The 13,472-nt window shown below is 44.7% G+C and overlaps 1 protein-coding gene across 3 annotated transcripts in view; it reads left to right on the top strand.

The window, feature by feature from the left end:
* The window catches only part of LOC122555727 (lactosylceramide 4-alpha-galactosyltransferase-like), a 27,768-nt gene that overhangs the window by 6,600 nt on the left and 7,696 nt on the right, over positions 1-13,472 (top strand). For 2 of the 3 annotated variants that reach the window (XM_043701779.1, XM_043701780.1), the window contains exon 3: positions 10,103-10,561. In XM_043701779.1, the coding sequence (XP_043557714.1) occupies positions 10,103-10,561 (459 nt within the window). Of the gene's footprint in view, positions 1-10,102; positions 10,810-13,472 lie in introns of those variants that run through there. The other variant, XM_043701778.1, reaches the window with a different exon arrangement.

Genomic DNA, 13,472 nt, shown 5'->3' with positions numbered 1-13,472 from the left:
GAGTCACAGGTAGATAGGATAGTGAAAGAGGCGTTTGGTATGCTTTCCTTTATTGGTCAGAGTATTGAGTACAGGAGTTGGGAGATAATGTTGTGACTGTACAGGACATTGGTTAGGCCACTGTTGGAATATTGCATGCAATTCTGGTCTCCTTCCTATCGGAAGGAGGTTATGAAACTTGAAAGGGTTCAGAAAAGATTTACAAGGATGTTGCAAGGGTTGGAGGATTTGAGCTATAGGGAGAGGCTGAACAGGCTGGGGCTGTTTTCCCAGGAGAGTCGGAGGCTGAGGGTTTATAGAGGTTTATAAAATCATGAGGAGCAGGAATAGGGTAAATAGACAAAGTCTTTTTCCTGGGCTCCAGGAGACCAGAACTAGAGGGCATAGGTTTAGGGTGAGATGGGAAAGTTATAAAAGAGACCTAAGGGACAACTTTTTCATGCAAAGGGCAGTGCGTGTGTGGAATGAGCTGCCAAAGAAAGTGGTAGAGGCTGGTACAATTGCAACATTTAAAAGGCATCTGGATAGGTATATGAATAGGAAGGGTTTGGAGAGATACGGCCAAGTGCCAGCAAATGGAACTAGATTAGGTTAGGATATCTGGTCAGCATGGACGAGTTGGACCGAAGGGTCTGTTTCCATGCTGTGCATCTCTAAGACTCAATCGCTGTCCCTACTACCTTAATGTCTGTGTTCCATTTCTGCACACCAAGCTCAGAATAGTCTACAGTACCAGCAGTGGCCACATCTCCTGTTGGCACTATAACCGATGAGCTATTAGCCACTTGACTGGTTGGTAGAAGTCAGCAATGGGACTTCTTCTCCACATCTCCTGACAGCCATTAAATGTCTGTGGAACGGAGACACGACCGCCCCCTGCATTTGTGCCTGCGCAGGGTGACCCTGGTCTGTAGCCCCAAATCCCCATAGGATCAAGCCCATTAAAGCTGTTTTACTTACTCCATGGTAGTGGCCTCACCTATGAAGTTCCACCAGCATTTTCTGATTTTATTTCTGATTTACAGCAGCTGCAGTACTTGGTTATTTTCTAAATTAATGTCCGATCTAAGCTGAATGGTGGGGAAACCAACTAGTTTTTGGACCCCACTGGATGACTACAAAGGGCAGCATGATGGCTGACAGCACCAGGGACCTGGGTTCGATTCCACCCTTGGGTGACTGTCTGTGTGGAATTAGCATGTCCTATGGGTTTCCTCTAGTTGCTCCAGTTTCCTCCCACAGTCCAAAGGTGTGCAGGTTAGGGTGGATTGGCCATGTTCAATTGCCCACAGTGTCCGGGGATGTGCAGGCTAGGCGGATTAGTCATGAGAAATTTGGCATTACAGAGTTAGGGTTGGGGGGTGGGTCTGCATGGGTTGCTCAGAGAGTTAGTGCAGACTTGAGGGTGCAAATGGCCTCTTTCCACAGTATAGGGATTCTGTGTTTCTCCATTCAAAACCAGTCTCATCTCTTACCTTCTTTTACTGTACCATTACAAAGAAACCTCATTAGATTTCAATGAAGTCTTCAGGACCATATGTGATTTTCACGTCATGACCAAAAAGTGTGTTCCTTTAGATCCCTTGACCTTATACCATTTAATTCAAGGGATTGGTTATCCTTTGATCTCCATGAATTGATTTCAACTTCCTTTAATGTATTAGGTACTTCGCAGCTAATGGATCTCCAGTTAATATTCTGCTCCTCAATGAATTTTTTATGCTTAAATAATATTGATACTACGACTGGCTCTCTGTGGAATTTCTGACAGGGAGATGGATACAGCATTTTATGAAGACAGCAGTATTATATTGTGTAATATACAATAATTTGATGCCACATAGCATTACTCATAACATGAGATTGACCGGAAAATAATTTATAGCACAGGAACAGACCGTTCAGTCCAATTTCTCGATTCTAGTGGTTTTGCTCCAAATAACTCTCTCAACAGGTCATCCAGTTCATCTCAGTCTGTAAAATATCCTCCGTTCATTTCACCTAATGTTCTTCTTGAACTAAATTCATCTTCGATACGCTACATGTGGCAAATTGGATTATTTTCTAAAGGGAATTATAGAATCCCTACCATGTGAAAACAGGCAATTCAGACCACTGAGTCCGTATTGTCCCTCTGAAGCGCATTCCACCCAGACCCACACCAGTAACCCTGCATTTCCAGCCTACCCTGCACATCTTTGGACTGTGGGAGGAAATCAGAGCACCTAGAATCTCACACATCAAAGGGAGAACGTGCAAACTCCACACAGACAGCTGCCCAATGGTAGAATCAAACCTGGATCCCTGGTGCTATGAAGCAGCAGTACTAACCACTGAACCACCATGTCACCCTGTCAGGTATGATTCTGCAAGTATGACTGTGTCAAGCTGTTGCTTAAATAGTCTGTGAGGCAACTCTCCCAATTTTGGCAGTGGTCCCCAGATGTTAGTAAGGAGGACTTTGCAGAGTCGACAGGGCTGTTTCTACTGTTATCTTTTGCAGTGCCTAGGTCACTGCCAGGTGATCCGTCCAGTTTCATTTCTTTGTTGAAACTTGTAGCGATTGATACAACTGAGTGGCTTGCTCGGTCATTTCAGAGGGAAGTTGAGAGTCAACAATGTTGTGGGTCTGGAGTCAAATGTAGGCCAGACCAGGTGAGGATCATAGATTTCCATTAATGTAGGACCTTAGTGAGCCAGATCGGCTTTTCTGACAACTGACAATGGTTTCATAAGACCAAAAGACATAGGAGCAGAAATTAAGCCATTCAGCCCAACAAGTCTGCTCTGCCATTCAATCATGGCTGATTCATTTCTCAGAGGAGAAAGTGAGGACTGCAGATGCTGGAGATCAGAGCTGAAAATGTGTTGCTGGAAAAGCGCAGCAGGTCAGGCAGCATCCAGGGAACAAGAGAATCGATGTTTTGGGCATAAGCCCTTCTTCAGGAATGAGGAAAGTGTGCCAAGCAGGCTAAGATAAAAGGTAGGGAGGAGGTACTTGGGGGAGGGGCGTTGGAAATGCGATAGGTGGAAGGAGGTCAAGGTGAGGGTGATAGGCCGGAGTGGGGTGGGGGCGGAGAGGTCAGAAAGAAGATTGCAGGTTAGGAAGGCGGTGCTGAGTTCGAGGATTTCCAACGCCCCTCCCCCAAGTCCCTCCTCCCTACCTTTTATCTTAGCCTGCTGGACACACTTTCCTCATTCCTGAAGAAGGGCTTATGCCCGAAATGTCGATTCTCCTGTTCCTTGGATGCTGCCTGACCTGCTGCACTTTTCCAGCAACACATTTTCAGCTCTGATTAATTTCTCAACCCTATTCTCCCACTTTCACCATGTAAACCTTGATCCCCTTGACCGTCAAAAAGCTATCTATCTCTGTCTTAAATATGGTTATTAGTTGATTCTTAATTCCAGGTATATTTTATTAAATTCAATATTCACCATCTGCCATGGCAGGCTTCAAACCTGGGTCCACTGAACATTATCTGAGTTTCCGGATTTCTTGTATAGCGATCATACCACCCAGCCATTGCCTCCCCAAAAGGAGTTTAAGCAGGGTTGATCCCTTGGCTTGATGGTATTTTTATAGTGATGAATATGCCGGGCCATGTTACAGATTGTGTTGGAGCATAATCTGCTGCTGATGACCAATGCCCAAACTTTGGTTGCTCGATTTGTTCAAACTCTGTCTCATTTAACGCAGTAATAGTGCCACACAACACAATGACATGTTGTGCGGCAATAATCGCAATATGAAAACGGGACTTTGTCTCCAGCAGTGGTTACCTTTACTAACGTTGTCATGGACAGCTACATCAAACCAGGCATATTGGTGAGGATGAGGTCAAGTATGTTTCTCCCTCTTGGTTTCTTCATCATCTACTACAGACCGAGTCTAGCAGCAATGTCCTTTAGTTTAACCAGTTGGGTCAGTGGTGGTGCTGCCAAGCCACTCTTCATGACGTATATTGAAGACCCCACCCAGAATATATTCTGCCCTTGCCACCCTCAGTACTTCCTCCAAGTGATGATCAACATGAAAATTTCATAAGCTGGAGGGAGGATAGTTGGTAATTAGCTGAAGGTTTCTTTCCCCATGTTTGACCTGACACCATTAGATTTCACAGTATTAAGACTCAATATTGAGGACTGTCAGGGAAACTTCTTTCTGACCACATATCACCACACCACCATCTCTGCTTGGTCTGACCTGCCCTTGGGCAGGGATGGTGATTGTGGTATCTGAGAATTTGTAAGGTATGGTTTTGTGAAAATTACTATAACAGGCTTGCTTCACTAATCTGCGAAACAGCTCCCCAAATTTGGCTTAATCCCCCAGATGTTAGTAAGAAGGTTTTTGCCGGGTCAACAGAGCTGAATTTGCCGCTGTCATTTCTGATGCCAACGGCAATCATCTCTCCATCATTCTCTATGTGCTGACTCCACTTTTCACCCTCTCTACAAACTTTAAGCGAACAGTTAGTCTGTATTTGGATCATTGCTCCTAGATCTGCAAGCAAGACCTCAAAAGATAATAATCACCAAATTATTCCTGGTGCCACACCTAGTGATTGTAGGAACAGGAGAATTGAACAGATAGCTCATGACTGAAGGAATGGTTATGGAAGGACAGAATTTCTGTTTTGTTTTTTATGTTCACTCTTGGCACTTATGCATTGCTGGCATTAACTTGCCATCCCTTGTTGTCCTTGAGAAGGTGGTGGTGAGCTGCCTTCTTGAACTGCTGAAGTCCACCTACTGTAGGCTGGCTCTCTACGCCCTTAGGGGAGGAATTCCAGGACTCCTACCCAGCAACAGTGAAGGAACAGCAATATATTTCCAAGTCAGAACAATAGATGGCTTGTTTGGGAACTTGCACCTGGTGGTGTTCCCGCGTATCTGCTGTCCTGGGCCTTCTAGATGAAAGTGATTTTGGGTTTGGAAGGTGCTGCCAAAGGATTTTTGTTGAATTTCAGCCAAGAATCTTGTAGATAGTACACACTGCTACTACTGAGCATCAGTGGAGGAAGTAGTGGATGCTTGTGGATGTAGTGCCAAACAAGCAGACTGCTTTGTTCTGGTTGGTGTCAAACTTCTTAGTTGTTGTTGGAGCTGCACTCATCCAGTCAAATAGGGAATAATCATCACACTCCTAACTTGCACCTTTTTGTAGATGGTGGACAGATTTTGGGGAGTCAGGAATTGAGTTACTCATTGCAGTATTCCTAGCCTCTGACCTGCTCTTGTAGCCACTGTGTTTATGTGACAAGCCCAGTTGGGTTTCTGGTCAATGATAACCCAAAGGATATTGATAGTGGCGGATGCAGTGATGGTAACATCATTGAATGTCAAGGGCCATTGTTAGATTGTCTCTTATAGTATGGTGTGAATTTTACTTGCCATTTGTCAGCCCAGGCTTAGATATTGTCCAGATTTTGTTGCATTTGGACATGTACTGCTTCAGTATCTGAAGAGTCGTGAATGGTGCTGAGCATTGTGGAATCATTGGCAAACATTTCCACTTCTGACCTTGTGATGGAGGAAAGGTCACTGATGAAGCAGCTGAAGGTGATTGGGCCTGCAGAGGAACTCCTGTCATGGAGAGGAGATGACTGACCTCCAACAACCCCAAATATCTTCCTCTGAGACCTTCTCAAGGATAACTAGGGATGGCAAATTAATGCCAGCAATGCATAAGTGCCAAGAGTGAACATAAAAAACAAAACAGAAATTCTGACCTTCCATAACCATTCCTTCAGGTATGACTCGAACCACCAGAGTGTTTGCCACCTGATACCAATTGATTCCAGTTTAGCTTGGGCTCCTTGATGTCACACTAATCAAATGTGGTCTTGATGTCATATTCACCTCACCTCTGGAATTCAGCTCTTTTGTCCATGTTTGAATCAAGGCTATCAAGGTCAGGAATTGAGTGCCCTGGCAGAACATAAACTGAGTGTGACTGAACAGGTTTCTTGATATCACATAGAGTAAATTGAATTAGCTGAATTGGGCATGACTGGCAGAGGTTGAGATAAATTATCTACTCAGCCTTTCTGCCTGAAAATTGTTGAAAATTCTTCAACCTTATCTTTTGCACTGATGTTTTTGGCTCTTCCATCATTAAGGATGGGGATATTTGTGGGGCTTCCTCCTCGAGTGAGTTGTTTACTTCTCCACCACCTTTCATGACTGGACGTAGCAGGACTGCAGAGTTTAGATCTGATCTGTTGGCTGTGGGATCGCTAAACTATATCACTTGCTGCTTATGCTGTTTGGCACGAAAGTTGTCCTGTTTTGTATCTTCACCAGATTGACACATTTTTATTTTAACATATGCCTGGTGTTGCTCCTGGCGTGCCCTCCTGCATTCTCCATTGAACCAAGGTTGATCCCCTAGCTTGATGACAATGGTTGAGTGGAGGATATGCCAGGCCATGATGTTGGTAGAGTACATTTCTGCTGCTGTTAATGGCCCACAATGCCTCATGGATGCCAAGTCTTGAGTTTGAGATCTGTTTGAGGTCTGTTCCATTTAGCACGGTGATAGTGCCACACATGATGGAGTGTGTTCTCAACATGAAGGCAGGACTTCATTTCCACAAGGACTGTGCGATGCTTAATCTTGCCAACACTGTCATGATCAGAGGCATCTGCGATCATCAGATTGGTAAGGACGACGCCAAATGTGTTTTTCCCTCTTATTGGTTCCCTCACCACCTCCCTCAGACCCAGTCCAGCAGTGATGTCCTTTAGGACCTGACCAGCTCGATCAGAAGTGCTGCTGCTGAGTCACTCTTGGCGGTGAGCATTGAAATCCCCCAGCCAGAGTCTACTTTTTGCCCTTGCCACCCTTACTGCTCCCTTCAAGTGTTGTCCAACATGGAGGAGTACAGATTCATCAGCTAAAGGAAGACAGTATATAGTAATCAGCAAGAGGTTTCCTTGCCCATGAGTCTTCATGGTGTCTGGAGTCATTAAGTAATTCACAACTGCATTATTTCCATCTTAGCCCACTTTCTCCACATTGCCTTCCAAACATCAACAGGCTGCCAGGTTCCACAAGTACAGCGCTAACACCCAGTTCTCGCTCACCACCATTTCTCCCAACCTTGCCAATGCTTCAAATATCACACCATTTGCCCAACACCTAGTCCTGGTTGAGCAGAAATTCAGAATCCCAGAACTGTTGCAGCACAGAAAGAGACCATTTGGCCCAATGTTTCTTCATGGGCTATACAAATGAGTATTCACTTAATGACACTCTCCGCCTTCACCCTGTATATTAGTCCTTTCCAAATCGCAGTCCAACTCCCTTTCAAATGCCTCCAATAGATCTGCCACAATCTCAGGCAATGCAATCCAGATACTAGCCATTCTATGCAAAGGAACACTTTTTCTTTGTTTTTACTTCTTTTGTCACATACATCTCCGGTATCATCTCACAACAAGAAACAATTGCCCCTGTTTGCTCTGCCCAGACCCTTCATGATTTTGAACACATCGATCAGATATCCTCTCGGTTTGCTCATCGCCCAGGAAAACAGTTCCAGCTTCTCCAATCTATTTTCATGACTGAAATCCTTCATTTCTGGAAGCATTTTCATAAACCTCTTCTGCCATTCACAAACTGGGTCATATTTGATCCAAAGATTAGCTTCTGGCTACATATCTACTCCGTCACTGAAGACTGCCGAATTGCACCTCTGAAACATCACCAATTTCCACTTGTCCCTCCTCTTAAAAAAGGACTCCTAGTGTGATGCAGTAGGAGTGTCCCTATCTGTAAATCAGGATGTCCAGATTCAGATCCCACTTGCTCCTGATGTTTGTCGTAATGTTGACGACTCCCAGAGGAACTCCCTCCTGACTGTATACTATTAAGGTACATATGTGATCCTGAGGGATCTTGACAGGTCGGAAGGGTGTTTCCTCTTGTCAGAAAATCTATGGCTAGCATTCACTGCTTAAATTTAAGAGGATCACCTGATCACCATCTCTATGTTTCCAGTAAGATGGCGGTGGACTGGGCCTTCTGAGCCTTGGGGCATGTCCACAGCAGGCATTTTTCTTTTACCTTCTTATCTTTCTTCTCTCTGTCTTTCCTGTTTTTTCCCCTTTCCTTTCTCTTTTATCTTACTTGTTGAAGAGCTGGGTCGTGGCAGCGGCGGTATCGGAGTTTAGGTTCCCGGCTTCTGCATCGTCGAGGCCGTCCTAGCGGAGTCTGGGGTTCCCGGCGCAGTGTCTGCATCTGCCGCAGATTCAGGAGGCAGCAGCAGAGGGCGAGGTTGGGCCCCAGTACAGCAGACCCGGCGACAGAGGCAGTGGGAGCATCAGTGAGGTGGGCCCGAAGCAGACTCATGGCGTTGGAGGAGTTGGGTGAGGTGAGGGTATCGGTAGAGGTGAGACGGCATTGAAGAGTGGTGACTTTCATTCCAGCCGCAGTGGCACAGTGAAGAGGACTCATGCCTGGCCACCATGGCCTACGACTGAGCGCTGAACAAGAAGGACTGTAAAATTCAACACTTCTTCCTTTATTTGTCTGCCTATATATTCCACGTTTTGGTTTATTTTTCTGTGTTTAAAGATGGAGCCAGAGAGTGCCGACACTGTACAACACTTTTCACTATATTTTGTACCAAAATGCACACAGCAATAAATAAATAAAACAAAATAAAAACATCTGGTTAATAATGTGGACCAGATTTGTCCTCTCCACGAAAGGTAGGACTAGTCTTATCTGACCAATTAGCATCCCATCAATTTAATCTCGATGATTAGCACAGCAATGGACAAGACAACAACAGGGCTGTCAAACATCCTTTAGCCAGCAATAATCTGCTTTCCTTTTCATTCCGGAGATGTGGATGTCACTGACTGGGCCTGGTTTATTGCTCGTTCCTAGTTACCCTTGAGAAGGTGCTAGTGAGCTGCCTTCTTGAACTACTGGAGTCCACGTGTTGTAGGTAGACCCACAATACCCTTAGGGAGGGCATTCCAAGATTTTGGTCATTGATAGCTGCTTATCCCAGGCCCAGGACATCGCAGGAAGAGTTTCTCAGGGCAATGGATTGGACTCCCTCTAAGCCATTTCAAGAATAGCTTCTTCCCTGCTGTTATTAGACTGCTGAATGAACCTCTCGAATTTCCAAATCTAATGCTGCTTTTGTACATCTCCTGTGCAACTGTAACTTTGTATGCCTCAACCTGTTCACCTGAATGTCCTTGTATGGTATGATCTGCCCACATTGCTCACAAAACCTTTCACTGTGCTCAGGTACATGTGACAACAATAATTCAAATCAACTACACCACAGTCTGGAATGTGCCACTGAGAAAGTGAATATGCTGTGCACAGCAGCAATTCCACATCAAAGCATTAAAAGTTTATGGTAGCAAGCCAGCATTTCAAACCAACAGAAGTTAGAGGGAACGTCAATTTGGAGAATGTTTTAATCAGTGCAACTTGGTAGTCCTGTGGACAATCCCTCCCATCGTCCTGCTAATAATGGAGAGTAGGCTGATGTAGCAGAAATTGGACAGCTTGGTTTAGCTCTGCTTTTTGTGCGAGATCATCTTCCTGCTGCAAGAAGGCAGCAGACCCTGATTTCAAATGGGAAACTCTTCGCTGAGGATGGGAGAGCTTATTATAAGTGTTCAGCACAAGACTCAAATGTTTTCTGTGCACGAGAGAGAAAACTGCAGAGTCCGTTCCCCCACAGTGCCTTAATAAGCCTTGTGTTGACTAATGAGAGAGGGGGATCGCTAGAAAGCATGTGACAAGTCCCATTACTGTCTTCCTCATCATGTATTGTGGCCAGTGAAGTGTCATAACCGTGTTTACCCTTCCGGTCTAACAGCAGAATCTCCAGAGAATAGGTGAGCAACTTTACTTCGGCAATCATTCAGAAACAAACACAATGGGAGATGTGAGTTTGGAGGGGACACTGAGTGTTTCAGGTGTGTCCTTATTTTGTAAATAATTTGGTAAAAAGCTTCTCCTTGCAATGGCTTTGAAGGTTTAAAGGAGGAATTGTTGGGTAGCAATGGGCAATGGAAGTGGGAACCCACCCCAAATGATCACCTTTAACTCTCTGTATTGCAGGTAATTCCTGATTTGGAACAATATTGGGTTCACGTGCTGTCAGATGCCTGCAGACTGGCTCTGCTGTGGAAATATGGTGGTATCTACCTGGACACAGACATCATATCCTTAAAGCCACTGCCTTTCACAAATTTCATCTGTGCCCAACAGGAAAACCTAGCAAATGGTGCAGCCCTGGGATTTAGCCAACACCACAACTTCACGCAGAACTGCATGATTGATTACGTCAATAATTATCAGGGTGAAATCTGGGGTCACCAAGGCCCTCTGCTCATGAGCCGTGTATTGAGAAGGTGGTGTAAGACTGATGACCTGGATGAGTTTGTTGGTGCAAAGTGCAATGGCATTTCTTACCTGCCTTCCACGTTCTTCTATCCGATTCCATATGGCGAGTGGGAAAAATACTTTGAATATTGGACACTCGAGGATATCAGAGCCACTTTCGCAGAAACATACGGGGTACATATCTGGAATTTCTTAAGCTCTGAGCATCAGGATGATATAAATGATTGGAGAGGAGCACTATTAGAATACTTTTTCCATAAATATTGTCCAAGAACATTCAAGGCTTTTTACAGAAAGCGATGATTTAATTGAACCTTCTGTTTTGCCAGTTTGCATGTAATGTATATTCAAGATAATATTTCATATTGATTTGTTGTCTGAAAAAGTCAGAAAAACATTTTGCTAATAGTCCAGTAATTGCCATCTCCTGATTATTTACACAGTCAGATGTGTCTGAAAGATCCCAAATTCACCTTCCCACATTCTGCACAGTAGAGTCACCTTCAGATATGGTAGAATTTGGAACAACACAATTGGTCAAAGGGTTTCCTGATGAAGGGCTTTTGCCCGAAACGTCGACTTTGCCTGTCCTCAGCCTGAATTGCTGTGCTCTTCCAGCTCCACTGATCCAGAATCTGGTTTCCAGCATCTGCAGTCATTGTTTTTACCAAAGGGTAAGAGAACTAAGCAGAGAGTTAGTATTCATATTCTTGTACACTCCCTGTAACTTTTTCCAGGAAATGTTTCTGTGTGTATGTTGAATGAGGGAAAGTTCTTACTTAGCTATGACGCACCCTTGTTTGAATTCTTTGCTGCCATTCACTATCCAAGCTTGCATGCAAACACTGGGGAAAAGCAATGGCTTCTCTTACTGCTGCCTCACAGTGCCAGGGACCCAGGTTTGATTCCAGCCTTGGGCACCTGCCTGTGTGGAGTTTGCACACTCTCCCCTTGTCTGCGTGGGTTTCCGCCCATGATCCAAAGATGTGCAGGTTAGGTGAATTGTCCATGTTAAATTGCCGTAGTGTTCTGGGATGTGTAGGTTAGTTACATTAGTCAGGGGCAAATATAAGATAGTAGGGGAATGAGTCTGTGTGGGTTACTTTTCGGAGGGTTGGTGTGGAGTTGTTGGGATGAAGGGCCTGTTTCCACACTGTAGGGATTCTATGATTCTCTTTATGGGTTAAGATAAGTGTAATGTGCTTATTCCATACTTCTACTTCCAAATGTAAATCTCTTTTTCATCGTTAATTGGTTCACTCTCCTCCAGTTCCTACTGCCACTGATCACATTCCAGCTCCAAGGTGAGCACGTAAACCTGCCTGGACTGCTTGTTGGTCCCTCCCTCAAAGGCACTCACTACCTGATCTGGGGAATCACTATCAAGAAGTAAAGTGGATCCATTGAGAGCTGACACCACCCCCCTTCCCACCCTCCCGCGCTTAATGCCAGTGCTCTCCTCCACAGCCAATTTCCAGCAAAACCCTGCACTACAAAACATTTCCACCATTACAGGTCTACAGCCTGGGCTGCTCTTCAGTCCTGGGCCTCAGGTACCTGTCATCCACAACCTCACGGACAGGCCGCAGAAATTAAAGTTTCTGCCAGTCTCTGGTTAGCCGGTTGCCCTCAGCAACTGGGTCCCTGTTGTTGGGTTCATGATCCTGGGAAAAGGCTTGTGCTGGCCTAACAGCTGCCTGATTTGCTCCCAACAGGCAGCATGGGTCTTGTTAGTTCCCTATCAACAGGCAAAGCCCCTACTCTCTCCAAAAGGTTTTGCCCATTGTTGCACTCCTTGCAAGACAAATATAACCTTCCTTAAATAAGGAGACCAAAACTGTATCCAATATTCACCAAGGCCCTAGTTAATTTAACACCAATAATATTTCTTCACTCTTAAATATCGTTTTCTTTCCCAATTATTTGCTGTACCTACATGCTAAACTTCTGTGAAGGTGATTGTATAGTAACCTTGCTGGATGTTAATCTAGATTGCTAGCCTAATGCTCTAGGGACTTGGGTTTGAAGCCAGCCCTGGTAAATAATGGGCACTACCAGCTACAAGTTCCCTTCCAAGCCACTCACCATCCTGACTTGTAAATATATTACCATTCCTTCAGTGTTGTGGTGTTAAAATCCTGGAATTCCCTCCCTAAGGGAATTGTGGGTTAACCCACAGCAGGTGGACTACAGTGGTTCAAGAAGGCAACTCACTATCACCTTCCTAAGTGCAACTAGAGATGGGCATTAAATACTGGCCCGGCCAGAAACACCCACATCCCACAACTGAATTTAAAAAAAGAAATTGAATCCAAAAAAGGCTTGGAACCTGAAGTGACTCTTGGGGTGATCATGAGGGCATTAGTGTTTAAACCCCATTTGGTTCATGAACACTCTGTAGGGAAGGAAATCCACCGAGCTTATCTGCTCTGGCCTTTATGTGACCCGGATCCATTGCAATGTTTTTAATGCTGCTGAAATGGAAGCTATTTCGAACCACTACATGGCATCAACCTAAACATTGGAAACAACAAGAGAAAATCCATCCATATTGAACTTGCAATGTCCTCCCTGGTGTGAGTAAAGCAGTGCACTTTATCTGATGTGGCAATGTTTATGCTATCCCTTATAACCTAAGGAACTGGGAGTGGATACTGTGGCATTGAAGAAGCTGACAGACATTTATTACAACTGCCTATTTGTTCAAACACTACATTCACAAGCATATAAGTACCAGTGCTAACGTTAATCTATTAGATTACAAATGAGCAGCATGCTTCCAATAGAATGTCATGCTTCAAGTGATCTGAGGTAAGATGGAGCCCAAAATCTTTTTACCCTCAGCTCACATGCTAAGATGTAGATATGATATCATGAACCTCTTGAAAGTACATACTGACAGAGTGGCATGACACAACACTCCCTCCTAACATGTGAGGTCTTGTACCAATACTGGGAGAGCTGGTCCATAGACTGAGGTAAAAACAATGACTGCAGATGCTGGAAACCAGATTCTGGATCAGTGGTGCTGGAAGAGCACAGCAGTTCAGGCAGCATCCGAGGACAGACAAAATCGACGTTTCGG

The sequence above is a fragment of the Chiloscyllium plagiosum genome, chromosome 13 (genome assembly GCF_004010195.1).
Source record: "Chiloscyllium plagiosum isolate BGI_BamShark_2017 chromosome 13, ASM401019v2, whole genome shotgun sequence".
Classification (NCBI taxonomy): domain Eukaryota; kingdom Metazoa; phylum Chordata; class Chondrichthyes; order Orectolobiformes; family Hemiscylliidae; genus Chiloscyllium; species Chiloscyllium plagiosum.
This window is presented reverse-complemented; position numbering and strand designations above follow the sequence as displayed.